Source organism: Aquarana catesbeiana, linkage group LG12 (genome assembly GCF_042186555.1).
Source record: "Aquarana catesbeiana isolate 2022-GZ linkage group LG12, ASM4218655v1, whole genome shotgun sequence".
NCBI classification, from domain to species: Eukaryota; Metazoa; Chordata; class Amphibia; order Anura; family Ranidae; genus Aquarana; species Aquarana catesbeiana.
In genome coordinates this window covers 80,810,039-80,826,386 of record NC_133335.1, presented here as the reverse complement: position 1 = coordinate 80,826,386, position 16,348 = coordinate 80,810,039, and the positions used below count along the sequence as shown (strand labels likewise).

The window sequence follows — 16,348 nt, the reverse complement described above, 5'->3', positions numbered from 1 at the left end:
TCTTTCTTTCCTTCCATCTTTTTTTTCTCTTTCTTTCTTTCCTTCCATCTTTCCTTCCATCTTTCCTTCCATCTTTCTTTCTCTCTTTTTCTCTTTCCTTCCTTCCTTCCTTCTCCACCCATCCCCCTTTATTTCTCTCTTTGTGGCAGCCTACCAGAATAGGTAGGATCTGTGAGAGCAGCTTCCCTGTGCAGCTCTGCTTGAGGAAAATATATCTTTATTATGCCCACTTACCTACCCCCTGTACTGTCCACTCCCCTATACTGTACACTCCTAATACAGTTCATTTTCATCCCTTGAATTATTTTTCCCATTATGGGAGTGAGTGGGGCCTCATGTCTAAGTTTTGCCTAAGGCCTCACAAAGTCTAGAGCCGCCTCTGGCAGGAAGGTTCGTTGCTGCGCTCAACTAGAGTATCTGTGAGCGGTTGCAGTGTTGTGGCACCAGCACCAGTGCCCAAGGCCCAATTTTTCTGCCCCTGTTCAACAGGGACATGTAATTACAAATCTTGATCTAATATTTCACAGCAGGGCCCATTCCTGCGCCCACCAAGAGTAACTGTGAGGGCTTACAGTGTTGTGGCAACACCACCACCACCAAAGGCCCAATTTTTCTGCCCCTGTTCAACAGGTGCATGTAATTACAATTCTTGATATAATATTTCACAGCAGCGCCCGTTCCAGCGCCCACCAAGAGTAACTGTGAGGACTTAGTGTTGTGGCACCAGCACCACCACCACCAAAGGCCCAATTTTTCTGCCCCTATTCAACAATGGCATGTAATTACAATTTTTGATCTAATATTTCACAGTAGGGCCCGTTCCTGCTCCCACCAAGAGTAACTGTGCTGGCTTACAGTGTTGTGGCAACACCAACACCTAAGGCCCCAGAGTATATAGGGCAGGCCCCTACTTTCAAACATCCAACTTACAAACGACTCCTACTTGCAAACGGAAGGAGACAGCAGGAAGTGAGATGAAATATACCCCTAGGAAGGGAAATTCTCTCCTGTAAGAGTTAATATGGGAAAAACGTGTCTCCTCTCCACTGATGCTTTATCACCAATCCTTGTTTCACTAAAGACCCCAAATTTTCAAAAAACATTTGTCATTGGGACAGAAAGTGAGGTGAAATCTTCTGAAGAGGTGCACAGACAGCAAAACAAATGTTACAGGGATGATAACCCTTCCCTATGTTTTCCAAAAAGCTTAAAAATAGATTTTTTGGCTGGAGCTACACTTTAAAAATGTACCAGTTCAAAATTACAAACAGATTCTGCTTAACAACAAACCTACAGTCCCTGTCTTGTTTGCACCGCCTGTATACTGCTGTTTAGAGTATATAGGGCCTGGGGGCCCCACGCCTTTCCTTTTTTAATTTGGGTGCGGGGTTCCCCTTAATATCCATACAAGACCCAAAGGGCCTGGTAATGGACTGGGGGGGGGGGGGGGGCGGGGGTACCCATGCCGTTTGTCTCACTGATTCTCATCCATATTGCCGGGACCCGACATTACATTAAAGTTGCAAGCAGTTTTAAATGACTTTTATTCCTTTTAAAATGTCATTTTGTGCAGGGACTGTTCTAAGCACAGGAAACACGCACCACTTTACAGGCATACTATAGACACCCCCAGGTACGATATTTAAAGGAATATTTCACTTCTTTTTTCACTTTAAGCATCATTAAAATCACTGCTCCCAAAAAAATGGACGTTTTTAAAACTTTTTTTTGCATTGATACATGTCCCCTGGGTCAATACCATGCATATTAGCCTTTAAAATTAGCAATTTTGATTTCGAACGTTCGAGTCCCATAGACTTTAATGGGGTTCTAAAGTTCACGCGCACTTTCGGTCCATTCGCAGGTTCTGCTGAGAACCGAACCGGGGGGTGTTCGGCTCATCCCTAGTGCACGTGATGAATTCACGTGCACCCGGCCTGCGGACATTTTAAGTAAGAGCAAAGCGGACCAGGGAGCAGGAAGCTGTATGAGAACACAGGAGAGACACACAGCAGCGCTAATAAGACAGCCGGAGCTTCCGGAGTTAACTTTCCAGGTGATTGGTTTCTAGGTGGTCCTAGCAATCAATCACCAGCTTGTTAATATGAAAATTTACCTCCGGAAGGTCCCGCTGTCTTATCAGTGCTACTGTGTGTCTTTCCCATGTTCCCATTCAGCTTCCTGCTCTGCTCTGTCTCCCTCTCTGCATGGGGCAAGGTAGGAAAGGGCAGAGCTGTGGGGGGAGGCTGTGTAATATGCTGGGTGTGTGTGTAGGGGGGCTGTGTAATATGCAGGGGGGATGTTTAATATGCAGAGGTGGCTGTGTGATGTGCAGGGGGGTTTGTGTAAAGGGATCCAGAGATATGGGGGCTGTGTAATGTAAATGGGTCCAGAGGTGCAGGGATGTGTAATGTAAAGGGGTTCAGAGGTGCGGGGTCTGTGTAATGGGGTCCAGAGGTGCAGGGGGCTGTATAATGTAAAAGGGAACCAGAGGGGGGGCTGTGTAATGTAAAGGGGTCCAGAGGTGCGGGGGCTGTGTAATGTAAAGGAGTCCAGAGCTGCAGGGGTGTTGTAATGTAAAAGGGAACCAGAGGGGGACTGTGTAATGTAAAGGGTTCCAGAGGTGCGGGGCTGTGTAATGTAAAGGGGTCCAGAGGTGCAGGGGGCTGTGTAATGTGAAGGGAACCAGGGTCCAAGGCAGTTTAATGTAAATGGGTCCAGAGGTTCAGGGGGCTGTGTAATGTAAAAGGGAACCAGAGGTGCAGGGGGCTGTGTAATGTAAAGGGGACCAGAGGTGCAGGGTCTGTGTAATGTAAAGGGGCCCAGAGGTGCAGGGGGCTGTGTAATGTTAAGGGAACCCGGGTGCAGGGCTGTGTAATGTAAAGAGGTCCAGTGGTACAGGGGGCTGTTATTATTAGTATGTTAGGATTATTATTATCTTGATTTATTAGCAGGTGAATGCGGCCTTCCATGTATTCACGTGAATCTGGTCCTTAAGTGCAAATTCACGTGAATCCGGTCCTTAAGTGCAAAAAGGCTGCTGACCCCTGTAGTAGGGAATGGTCAGAATCCATGTGTACATTTTTTGCTGTGTTTAATTTCCCTTCACTTGATGGCACAACAGGACATGTGTGGAATTCTCACAAAAAATTCATGATGCCTTGTGATGAATCTTGATTCACATTATCAGATATTCATTTCTGACAAAGTGCAAAAAAAAAAACTGACCTAAAATACCCCCCTCCCCAGATACATACCTGCATCCCATGACTGAGGAATCCCAAAATGGTTTTACACTGCACATACACAGTAGATTATCATAGATTTTAGGCCTTGTGCACACTGGATGTTTTTACAGCTGTTCCTAGGGGTGTCTGCCTCTATACTTCCCTGCATGTTAGCCTATGTGTCCATGCACACACAGGCTTTTAGCAGTGTTTAGTGGCAAGGGCTTGTAGAGGCAGGAAAAGAAAAACACTGCAAGTGCGTCCAGGACAGGGGCGGATCCAGGGAGAGGCAACAGGCAATTGCCCAACCCCCACTGAGAAATTAGTGATGGGCCTGTAAGTGAGCAGGCAGGCCAGCCCAGTCAGTGGGTGAGTGAGCGGGCGGGTGGGTAGGTGGTTGAGTGAGAGGGCGGGCCAGTCAGCGGGTGAGCTGGCAAACAGGACAGTCGGCAGTTGAGCTTAACAGAGGAAAACCACCATATAGAGACTTTGTCTCCTGAGCGTGTTGCCAACATCTCTACATTTTATGTATGGAGAAAAAAGTACCCCCCAATACTATGGGACTTTAAGGGCAGAGTCTAATTGACACTTGTTTTGATAAAAATATTCAAATAAAGTTTATTAAAGTGTTAAGAGAAAGGTATTGGTGCAGAACATCACCGTAGAAATACAAAAATACATATTAACATTTATGATATACCAGGCTCATAAAGAGCTTAACAGAAGGCATGGAATAGTTCCTCATGCATCCCAACGCGTTTTGAAAATGTGGTAATATATCTCTTATTCAGGGGAATAGAGGGAGTCATGAGATTGAAGACACTATATAATAAAACAGAGCACACATCAGGAGCATGTAACAGAATATACACGTATCTATACATCTCAACAGTGCATACATACCAATGCTGTATCATACAAAAATAAAATCAAAGGAATTAATATTGTGGCTGCTTCGATTGAAAGCTCTTACCTATATATGTATCGCCCAAATGGGTGGTAACCCCTGAGGCCCGCAATGTCCCTCACAAGGATCCACAAAAAGTAGCGACCATCCCAGAGAGCACAGAATGGGGACTTCTCAGCTGAGGTCATAGATTTGCCCAGAATAGGGCTTGGTAATCAGTGTACAGATGGAGGGGATGGTTAAGCCTGAAAAAAAGGGATAAACACATAAAGGTAGACTAGAGACAGTGAGATTCCATGACTAGCATGGTAAAATATATATATTACTACCATGACAGAGTTTTATATCAGGATTGGTTAGGGAATATATTTAGAGTAAGCTTTTTTGGAAAGAAAGCCAAACCAACCTGTATGTGAATGTATATAAAATGTGTTTGGAGAATGAATGCTAGTCACGCTATCATAATAAATGAGAATTTCAGTGGTAAGGTTACTAAAGCGCTGAAGTGAAAATATATCTATAAATTATGTGAGAATGAAGTGATAATATATAAATAAATGCATAAATAAATAAATAACAAGATAATTCAGCTGCAATCAGTGACACCCCACTTGCAAATAAAAATAAATAATGTGATGCGCTCGTATTATCTCATTGCTGTCCTTCTACCTTATTGTGCTGACACAACACTTTCTAAAATTGAATACATTGTTTCAAACTCATTACAAAATATAATCAGTAAAAAAACCACATCAAAATATAAAAAATATATAACTGAATACACTGTGTTCAAAGTTTTCATATGTGATTTCCTTAATAATGAAAGACCTCCCGGGAATTTTTCCACAAAAGATTTTTGAAAAATATATTTCAACCAGTGTTCTTGTGAGATAGTGCAAAATATCATGTAAAAATTTTTTTTTTAAATTGTGTATATAGATGTGAGTTAGTATATAATCCAATACACCTCAAATGGAAATAGTGGTTGGTTTGCTAATTAGAAGTGAAAGTGATACCTCCTCTCCGTTTTGATCAGGGCTTTTTGAGTCAGGATGGATCAGTGGTGGATGAGCTTAGTTCATTAGATCCGCTGGCTGAGAACGGTTACTTTCTGGTTTTAGTGCTCTCCCCCATATGGAATACAAGTTTGGGAAAATACCATTGCGCACAAATCATCCAATATTACATGCAGTAAAGACTCCAATTGATTCACTCACATGATCTCAGTGTCATATATCGCATTCTCCAATTATATGGTCAGACTCAGCTCCGTGCTCCTCCGTGCTGCTGCTCACTTACAGACTGCACACTGAGAAGAGCATTACCGGCTCCTACTCCCCACGCGTATCGTCACTGGGCACGTGACTTTTTCAAGGGTGCAAATGAGGCTTATCATAGATCTAACACATTGGGCAAGTTAACAGCCAGTGGAGCAGAGGGCTGATTAAACTGCAAACAATGGTTTACCTTGGCCGCCATTGCGTATGTGTGCGGGCCTCCGCATGAGCGGCAGCCGCATCTAGCAGGCGCGCTTTTGATGATTATATAGAGGAACGTCCGTGCATGCACCATGCGATCGTGTCCTGTAATGAACGTGTAGCGTTGATGTCATCACGTACGCGATGATATAGGGGGGAGGTGGAGAGGGAGGGAAAGTGCGGGCGGGCTGGTCAATCAGCGGGCCGGCGGGGGGGGGGTAGAGAGATGACATCATCTCTCACCACCCGCACCTGCATCACTGCAGTTCCACCCTCACTGTGTAGCCGCAGGCAACAGAGAGATTACATCATCTCTCTGCTGCCTGACTTCACTGTGGGACTCGGCAAGTGACAATCCGCTCCTGCAAAAACGCTGCTGGTTCTACTAGAGTTGAATAAACATCCTGTTTGCATGAGGCTTAATAAATGACCCTAGGTCATCCTGAGCATTTCCAACCACAGGAGACAGTCCCATAGAAGCCTAAGGAAAACCACTGTGCAAGCACAGACAGCACAAGGAAAATTTTCCACGATGGGTATAAATACTGTGGAAGCCTGTGACTGCAGAATATAGGTAAGTATGCATCTGGGGAGAGCATGGTTTAGGTCAGGAGGGAGAAGAAAACATGGATTAATGCTCCTTGAAAGTATACTTGCTCTTTACATGGAAAAGATTTCATTTATTTTACATTGTAAACGTTTTAAATAAATGTTGCAGTATTCTTTAAGCAAGTTCTGATTTTCTTGCAGACATGTTTTCTTTGGATCTCCTGCAAACATTGTGTCCAGATCTATTTAAATGCTACCAGGTAAGTAGGGATCAGAAAATGTGTTTGGGTCAGGATAGATATATGCACCAAAGCAGCCCCCTACTTCCAAAGAGAGGCAGAGGTTCTGCATTAGACATGTGCAATTCCTTTAGTTTTGACAAATTCGTTAATTCCAAAATTTCCGAATTTTTCAATTTCTGAAATTTCGAATTTCCAAATTTTCGAATTTCCAAATTTCGAATTTCCAAATTTTCAAATTTCTGAGTCTGTGTGTCTGTGTATTTTTTTTTTTTTTTTTTTTTTATAGAAGCAAGGAGGGAAATTACATCCTTATCCTTAAAAATAAATTAATTAATTAATTAAAAAAAAAATCACTGCTTTTTTTGTGAAATGTGGAAAATAATATAATAGTTTATATTTTGACCCTAGATAATCTTTAAGTTATACTGACTATTTTCATTTACCTATTAGAAATGCATAAAGAGTTTAAATATTAGCAAAAAAAACATACAACAGAGGATACAGCAGTGTAAAATTTGCCAGAAACAGAATAGTTTTAATCAGGGATAATATGCCTATCCAACATATGCCTAACTTTTATTTTATCTATGAGGACAGAGGAGTGCAGTAAATGTGTGTGATGTCATGGGAGGGCATTTATATGCAAGCTATTCACTTCTTTTTTTTTTTAAGGATGAAAAAAATAGTCTGTTAGGTGAAATGTCAGCAACAACTGCCTGATGCGCTCTAATTACCCAAAGTATAAAATTATAATCTTGAAAAACCAATTATACAATGTATAATGTAGCTCAAGGGTTGATAGTTGAAGATCTATCAATCAGTTATTGTCAAAGGATAAAAAGGATCTTTGGGTGTACACATCTGTGCACACAGACAAGGAACACAGTTAATATGTACACAGCATTGCAAAGAACTCAACCACAAGAACTTTGTGTGATGGGGTGACAGTGTCAAAGCCCCTGTCTCCCATAATCTCCTGTTTGCAAATCACCCTGTCAAATGCCTTCTCAAAGGAAAAATAAGCTTCTGTGCTGATGCACATTGCCCTGGAATAATGCTGCCATACGTAAATCATGTGAACTTGAATCTTTGTCTACTATTTATTGTAAAGCGTTTCATAAAATCAAACCACGTCATTCAAGGAAAATGTAATTAATTAATTAATACTAATTAAACAGGAATATATTTAGTCTGTACAAACTTAATTTCTTATTCCACAGTATACTTAATTCTGCTTATGATGTCATAGAGATTTAGCCACATGAAAAGGCTTTAAATAATTAAATTGTCAAACACTGAGATCTAGCATTCCAATGTCAAATGTAAACAGGGAGTAACATTCAGTGCCACATTAAACAGAAGCTACAGCTTTTGTTTTTTTTATTTTTTTATTTTTTTTACAATTTTATACATTGATGTTTTATATCTTTTTTATTTACTTAAAATATGTATTTGACAGATAAACCTATAGGGTACACTGTGACAGGATTCACAGAGCACCATAGGTTTTCTAAATAGAGCTTTCAGGTCCCACATGTGCGGGAATGACTTCATAGCAGCTTAGCCATTCAAGCGGCTACAGTCTGTGAACCTGGAAGGAAGACCGGGTGAAGATGGAAGCCTTTGCAGTGGTGACAGTGCGCCGCTGGAGGGCTTTGTTTCAAGGTAAGACTTTCATAATGTGCTAGTGTGCGATGCATACTAGCACGTGATGCCTTAACCTTGCAGGGTTTGTTTTGTTTTGTTTTTTTAAAACCTTTATTGCTGCTTTAACAACATATGTTTGGCTGTGTCGTGGACAAACCATGATACTCTTTTGTACTATTAAGCGCCCTTGCAGCTTTTCAGTATAATGCATCTTTAAACAACCCGTGTCTCCCGCATTTCCCCAATAAACAGACATAAGCACCATCTTAGCTGCATCGCTCCTTCATCTGCCTCTCCTGGGCACAGGCTCTTGACTTTTATTCATGGACAACAAAAAAAGGAAGTGACAAACAGGAAGTCATGGCCCCAACAGCCAAACGCTTCCTCCATACTAAATTACATCAGAGGAAATGACACTACACAGGAAATTACACTAAAGGGGAGGGCATCCACAGGAGTGGGAGGGAGAAGTGCACATGTCTCATCCACTTGAGGCATGTACACTGCTCTTCGCCCAGCCACATCCACCATCTTAGTCAGCATGGAGCCCACTCAATACTGCTCAGAGTAACCAGTATCTAGTAAGATCATTCTACTTGTTCTTACACGCCTGAGAAGATCTGCGGGGACATTGCTACTGGTGTTGTCAATATACGGTACGAGTATATTAACAAGGCAGATATCAATGCCCTCTTATTAAAGCAGATATGTATCCAAAAGGGATAGCATAGCCACAACAGAGATATAATAATATATTTCTCTCATTATACGGGCTTCGCTTCTCTAATGTGCATAGACATTTGAAGGGAAGAAGCCCAGCACTTTGCGCTTGATACTTACAAACTGGCAAACGCCCACACACACAGAGAACATGTCTCCAAGCCCATGAGAAGGTTTTCATACCCACGGTTTTACCGTTGGTCCCGATTCAACCCAAGTGCACTCTGCTAGAGCGCTCCTTGGTTAAATCAGACGGAGAGGGAGACAGACGACAACAATCCATAAAACACACATAATAAAATTTCCACAACAGGCTGGTGGCACTGACTGGATATATTTTATCATTCAGACATCAGCCAGAACAGGCTCTACAGTCAGTGCTATTATATAGTTGTCTGCCCAGACCTTTGATCACGAAGTTTGTCAAAAGGACAGAGGCAGATGTGCCAGCACTAGCTTTCTTTGCATCTCTGAGAGCTTGTGACCAAATGCCAAGCGGTATAGAGAAAGCTTGTAGGAGGAGTAGGTGCCACGCTGGGCACATAGAACAGGGTTACTTGCCTGGGCCCACTGGCACAGGGTGTACCTTTACTTGTGCCGAGCTTCGTATACACTTGAAGAAATAAACTGAGCTCCATGCATGCACTAGAATAATTCTTCCATACCTGTGCACAGGCTGAGGGCCCCGGTGGTGCAAATCTGCTCCGGTTGCTATGGGAGATGGATTGCTGCAGAAGGAGTGCCAACAACATTGCCCTCACTGCAAAAGGCTATCCCACTTGCCACATGAACATGCTTAACAGTTCACTTGCTAGACCTCCATTACCCTTGGTAACCATTGTAGCTTCACACTGGATTCATTCTTTATACTGATGTCTTCATACCCCAATGTGCTAGTGACCCAACTGTAGACTATACAGTAGGTCCCGGTTACTTGCATTACCCCCCGTTAGTAACTTCAGACAGGCATAGGCAAAGTTTCAAAACTTTACTTGAGTAATGCAGCATAATAAGAATCACAAGATAACAGATCAACATATAGCACAGTTCTTTCCTAACACCCCTGAGCTCTAACTACAGACTTGTGGCAAAGTCCCTATTCGATCTTGAGGGAGGACAGCGTGTCCTGGCAATCCCCCTACATGTGGAAGGCTCTAGGACACAGGTGTCAAGCAGAAACAGGGACTCCCAGAGAGGCAGAGAGCCCTGGGAAAAGCAGCAGCTGGAGGAAACATCTTATCTGTGTCTTTAGGGGGGACTGCAGGTAGAAATGAAGTAGGAAACTGCTCTATGTTTTTTGGGATACCAGTGAGGGACTCCAGACAAACAGACTCTTCAGGTAAACAAACTTTGGACCTTATAGGCATTTACAACATGTGCTTCAGTTTTTGGGCGCCTCCCCTGCTTTCAGCGAGAATGCTCTAGAAGAGGGGCAGGGCTGAGAGTTGGAGTGACATGGAGTACATGTGAGGAGCCCTGACCAATCCCCAACAAGGATTGGCAGGGGGCAGACCTCCTACATATACTCATGGTCAGCGTGCTAGGGAGGAGTTGTCGGCTGGGTGAACTGAAGGATGGAGTGCTAGGCTGCGTGCAGAAGGAACACCCCCATCTGGGGGGGGTGCACCTCAGGTGGAGGAGCTCGGGAGCTGGGAGGGAGCCTCTCCTTATATGGTCATGGAGAGCTGTCCTGGAACAGGAGCTGGAGAAGCAGTCGGTCTGCATGGTCTGGGCAAATCCTTCAGGAAGGACTCAAGGCAGGAGTCGGTGAGTGAGGCACAGTGGAGATCTGGAAGAGGCATGCCAGGGAAGCTGGGTGCAGAGCCAGAGGAGAGACTGTGGGGTTTTGGGTCAAATCGTTGCAGCCAGAGGACACAAGATTTGAAAGTCAGGTTTACTGGGATCAGTAGTCTTTCATCAAATATGTTTTTCAACTAAATGTTCAGGGCCGTCAAGAAGGGGTATTGAAGGCCCCTGGCCTATTAAGAATCATCAAGCGAATCTACTCCTAGGACTTATTCAGAGGGAGGCCTAGTCAGCTCAAGATGGTGGGACAAGATGTCTAATGCTGTGACAGGAAAGTGTTGTGCAGGAGAAGTGTTCTGGAGTTACAAGTCTGCAGGGAAAGTGCAGAGGAGGAGATTGGTCTGAAGTAACGCTGTCAAGATTAGAGTCCACCATTTTTTGTCTTATTCAAGGAAATGTAAAGCATAACCACTAGTGACATTTGTCAATATTAAGCTGGATCCGCTATAACATTGCAAATATCAATTTGTTCTATGGGCATCCCATTTCCCTATCCCCCAACCAAGTTCAATCCCCCAAATAAAACAACACAACAAAGCAAAAGACTTTTCATTGTCTACAAGTGTGACGTATGGATGTCTGTCAGCAGGGTGAATATGCATGGATGTTAGTAACTAGTGGCAACACACCGCTACACAAACTATGTATAGTATTTACAGGAAGAGAAGGGGGGGATGGGGGGTAGTTTAGAAACAGGTGTCTCTGGAAACTTCTACATGTCAGTAGTCTTCTGTGTAACCTTACAAGTGAAAAACAAGTCAAAATAACAGCATCAATATCATTAATATCAGCATCCATCTTGTTCTAAATTCAGCCATTTTGTTTCCTGCCTCACCAGCAATCCCCCTTCTCTCTTTGGCCCCTTTCACACTGATGGACTAATCAGGTCCGCCTGTCAGTTTTTCAGGCGGACCCGATCAGACCATTCATAGTTTCCTATGGAGCAGAGGATATCATCGGACATCAATCCGATCCTGTCCGCTAAAATTAGTTGGGAATCCATTCCCTATCCATCTGGTGGATTGGATCAGATGACAGTCGGATTGCAAATGGACAGGCAGTCCGTTTCAAACCAAAAGCCCATAGAGAACAGCAGGCGGTGTCCGCTCTGTATCAGTGGAGCGGACACAAACCTGTCATCCGCCTGCTCAGCAGGGATCAGTGGATAAATCCCCTGCTGAGCGAGTGGATCCGCTGGCAGACTCCACCAGTATGAATGGGGCCTTCTTCAGTAAGCAGCTGGTACTCACATGCTGTGGCTTGTCTGGACTTGTTTCCTATGCAGGCTGACAGACTGAGAGCAGAGCCCTCCCCCCTTTTATTTACAGCACAGGGAAAGAGAGACAAAGCTCACAGAGTGTGGGAACTGAGTTAACTCTTTCCCTCCTGGCTGGGCAGCAACTAACTAGAACATTCCAACCTGCCTAAAGGTTGGTGCTGGAAGATCTAAAAAAAAAAGGTCACAAAAGCATGTTCTTTAGGAGCATGCACCCACTCTCAAAATGCCCACCAAACAATGTGGTATCATGACACATTTTGCATGATACACTTTCTTTAGACCACAGAAATCTGTCTCTATCATAGAATGGTTAGTTGGTTCATTTGCTCCTAAGACCAAAGGTTCCCAGTCCTTCCCTGACACCCCATTATACCTCCTTGTTGGATGAATGTGGGAGAGGAACACAACATTTCTCAGGACTCTGACCTACCAGCTGGTAATGGGGACCATTGTGGCCTTAGGCTTCAATTTATGTTGGAGTGGCACAGTTCTTTCACCACTGCATTGGAAAATAAGATTATTGTGTTTCTGGCTATAAAAATATATCTTAGTTTTACATTATGTTTAGAGAAGTCGGTTTATGTAACTGAGCTATATATCTTTTCAGGTGTTTTCTGATGATTCTGTTGATGGTAAATCTAACTATTTGGATTATCATGGTGACTGAAGAATCCAGACATCATACAATTGAACTAGAGGAGTACTTTAAGGGAAATTATTCTAAAACAAATACCAGTACTCTAAGTGAACATCAAGGTAAGAACATTTTTTTACATTGACATTTTCTTTCTTCCACTTAATTGCTAGAATTGTGATCTTTCTGTCCCCACATGAGCAATCGCCCTGAAGCCACAACAATATTCACACCTAAAACTCTGAAACTAAGCTAGAGGCAAATGTGATTTAGGTACACTATAGTACCAAAAGAATTGGGATGCACATGAACTTCAATGGCATCCCAGTCTTAATCTGTAGGGTTCAATATTGATTTGGCCCACCCTTTGCAGCTATAACAGCTTCAACTCTTCTGGGAAGGCTGTCAACAAGGTTTAGGAGTGTCTATGGGAAGGTTTGACCGTTCTTCCAGAAGCGCATTTGTGAGGTCAGGCATTGATGTGAACAAGAAGGCCTGGCTCGCAGTCTCCACTCTAGTTCATCCCAAAGGTGTTCTATTGGGTTGAGGTCAAGACTCTGTGCAGGCTAGTCAAGATCCTCCACCTCAAACCCGTTCATCCATGTCTTTATGGACCTTGCTCTGTGCACTGGTGTGCAGTCATGTTGGGACAGGAAGGGGCCATCCCCAAACTGTTTCCACAAAGTTGGAAGCATGAAGTTGTCCAAAATGTCTTGGTATACTGACGCCTTAAGAGTTCCCATCACTGGAACTAAGGGGTCAAGCCCAACCCCTGAAAAACAACCCCACACCATGATCCCTCCTCCACCAAATGATTTGGACCAGTGCACAAAGCAAGGTCCATAAAGACATGGATGAGCTTAACTAGCCTGCACAACCTCAACCCGATAGAACACCTTTAGGACGAATTAGAGTGGAGACTGCGAGCCAGGCCTTCTCGTCCACACCAGTGCCTGACCTCACAAATGCGCTTCTGGACATTCCCATAGACACACTCCTAAACCTTGTGGACAGCCTTCCCAGAAGAGTTTAAGCTGTTATAGATGCAAAGGGTGGGCCAACTCAATTTTGAACCCTATGGACTAAGACTGGGATGCCATTAACATTCATGTGCTTTGAAAGGCAGGCATCCCAATACGTTTGGTAATATAGTGTATGTGGCAGCATGGAAGTGTGCTTTACTACCTGCTGCTACATATATATATATATATATATATATATATATATATATATATATATGATGTTTTGTGTCAGGAACATGCTCAAATGCTTCACTGTTGTCACTGTGACCACAAGCTCCCAGTCACAGATTTATAGAAGGGCTCCCAATTGCAGAAGAGTATGCAAGATAACTTTAGCATGAGCTTACATTAAAGTGGATCTAAAGGCTGACGGGTTTTTACCTTTACGAGTGGCTCGGGAGAGAGCATGCACAAGTGCCCCTAGACAGTGTAACCATCAGGGGGGTACAGCCGATATAACTGTAAGGGGCCCACGAGACCCCTGGGCCAAAAGAAGGCAGGACAGGTGAAGGGAAGCCGTGTTGTGAACTATAGAAATGATCTTGCAGCTTCTGCTGCTCTCTGTGTCATTGAGCTCAGACATCGAGCTCTTTACTGCAACCTCTGGCTACTATGTGCATGTGCACCCCTCGTGTAAGCTGCCTGTACTGTGCTCCTCTGTGTCAACAACATGTCAGCTTTGTGAAAACGAGCTGGGACTAGGTAGGAAGATTTCCTTTATAAGTAGGGGCTGTGAAGGAAAGGGAGGGGGCTGTTTGTGTACAGGGAAGGGCCAGAGGCTTGTGTGTTTACAGATTTGTGTATGTGTGGGCCTAACATATATATACAGGTGGGGGGATTGACATATATATAGGTGTGAGGGGGGCTGACATATATACAGGTGTGAGGGGAGCTGTTCTATATACAGGTGTGGGTAAAGTGAAAGTGCGTAACCAAAATATTAATATGTGCATAGATTGTATGAGATGAAACATAAATATGAATGATAATAAAGTCCACACAGTGCTCCAATAGGTGAAACCGTGATGTCAGACACTCAGGTTCCCAGTCGATGCCTTTTATGGGGAAACGCATCGTGTCGAGCACCAGTTGTTGACGTCACCACGCACCAGCTGGCTGGCTTGAGCCACGGCTGTTTGAAAGTACTGTTTTACCGCTCTTTATATGTCAATGCCTACGAAGTTTTCAAATAAATTTTAAAACTGGAGTACTGCACCATGAAGCCTTTTCTTTCTATGATTTAATATGTCCCAATATGATTACTGGGAGAGAGTTACCGCCGTAATTGTGAGGAATATCATACTATCAGAGAGCCCACTGTATAGAGAGGATCCCTGTATTGGATGAGCCCTTGGAGGAGTATTCCTAGGCTGAGTTATCCCTGGATGAGCGTTTTTGATCACTATAACTTGAGATCCACCAAATCTGGTAAGCTGCGCTGTTTATTTTATCTTCTGAACAGAAGCACCAGAGTGATTTTGCTGAGTGTCCGACATCACGGTTTCACCTTTTGGAACACTTTTGCACATATTAATATTTTGGTTGCGCACTTTCACTTTACCCACATTTCTATAAGCTGAATATTTAGGCTATTTAAGTCGCATCACTATTTTAGTGATTTTGTTATCATTTTTCATTTTGTTTTACATTTTTATGTAATTTTTTTTGCTAATTTTAGGTCAATTTACGATTTCAAGGGTAACGCAGATATTTCACTATACACATATATACAGGTGGGGGGCTGACATATATACAGGTGTGAGGGGGGCTGGCACATATACACAGGTGTGAGGGGGGCTGACATATATAGAGGTGTGGGGGGGCTGACATATATACAGGTGTGAGGGAGAATGGCATATATACAGGTGTGTGGGGGGGCTGACACATATACAGGTGTGAGGGGGGTTGACATATATACAGGTGTTAGGGGGGCTGACATATATACAGGTGTGGGGGGGGCTGACATATATACAGGTGTGAGGGGGGCTGGCATATATACAGGTGTGTGGGGGGCAGGCATATATACAGGTGTGAGGGGGTTGACATATAAAGGTGTGAGGGGGGCTGACATATATACGGGTGTGCGGGGGCTGCCATATATAGAGTTGTGGGGGCTGACATATACTGGTGTGAGGGGGGCTGACATATATAAAGGTGTGGGGGAATGACATATATACAGGTGGGTGGGGGGGGCTGGCATATATACAGGTGTGAGGGGGGTTGACATATACAGGTGTGAGGGGGGCTGACATATATACAGGTGTGGGGGGGCTGATATATATACAGGTGGGGGGCTGACAGATATACAGGTGTGGGGGGGTGGGGCTGACATATATACAGGTGTGAGAGGGGCTGCCATATATAGAGTTGTGGGGGGCTGACATATACTGGTGTGAGGGGGGCTGACATATATAAAGGTGTGGGGGAGTGACATATATGCAGGTGTGTGGAGGGGCTGGCATATATACAGGTGTGAGGGGGGTTGACATATACAGGTGTGAGGGGGCTGACATATATACAGGTGTGGGGGGGCTGATATATATACAGGTGGGGGGCTGACATATATACAGGTGTGGGGGGGTGGGGCTGACATATATACAGGTGTGAGAGGGGCTGGCATATATACAGGATTGAGGGGGGCTGACGTGAATACAGGATTGAAGGGGGGCTGAGTGCGTACAGGTGAGGTGGCCGATCTGTGGATTCGGTGAGATGGCTCATGATCAAGCCCTGTAGAATGTTGGTGGTCAGGCACGGGGGGGCCCAGGAATAAAGCTTTGTAAGGAGCCCAACAATTTCTGATGGCTACCTTGCCCCTTAAGCAAGCAGTTTGCTTT

At 43.9% G+C, this 16,348-nt stretch overlaps 1 protein-coding gene across 1 annotated transcript in view; it reads left to right on the top strand.

The window, feature by feature from the left end:
• Positions 1-16,348, top strand: part of LOC141114447 (proton channel OTOP2-like) — a 113,374-nt gene that overhangs the window by 51,064 nt on the left and 45,962 nt on the right. The window contains exons 3-4 of the mRNA XM_073608122.1: positions 6,363-6,421; positions 12,463-12,611. Of these exons, the coding sequence (XP_073464223.1) occupies positions 6,363-6,421; positions 12,463-12,611 (208 nt within the window). The remainder of the gene's footprint in view (positions 1-6,362; positions 6,422-12,462; positions 12,612-16,348) is intronic.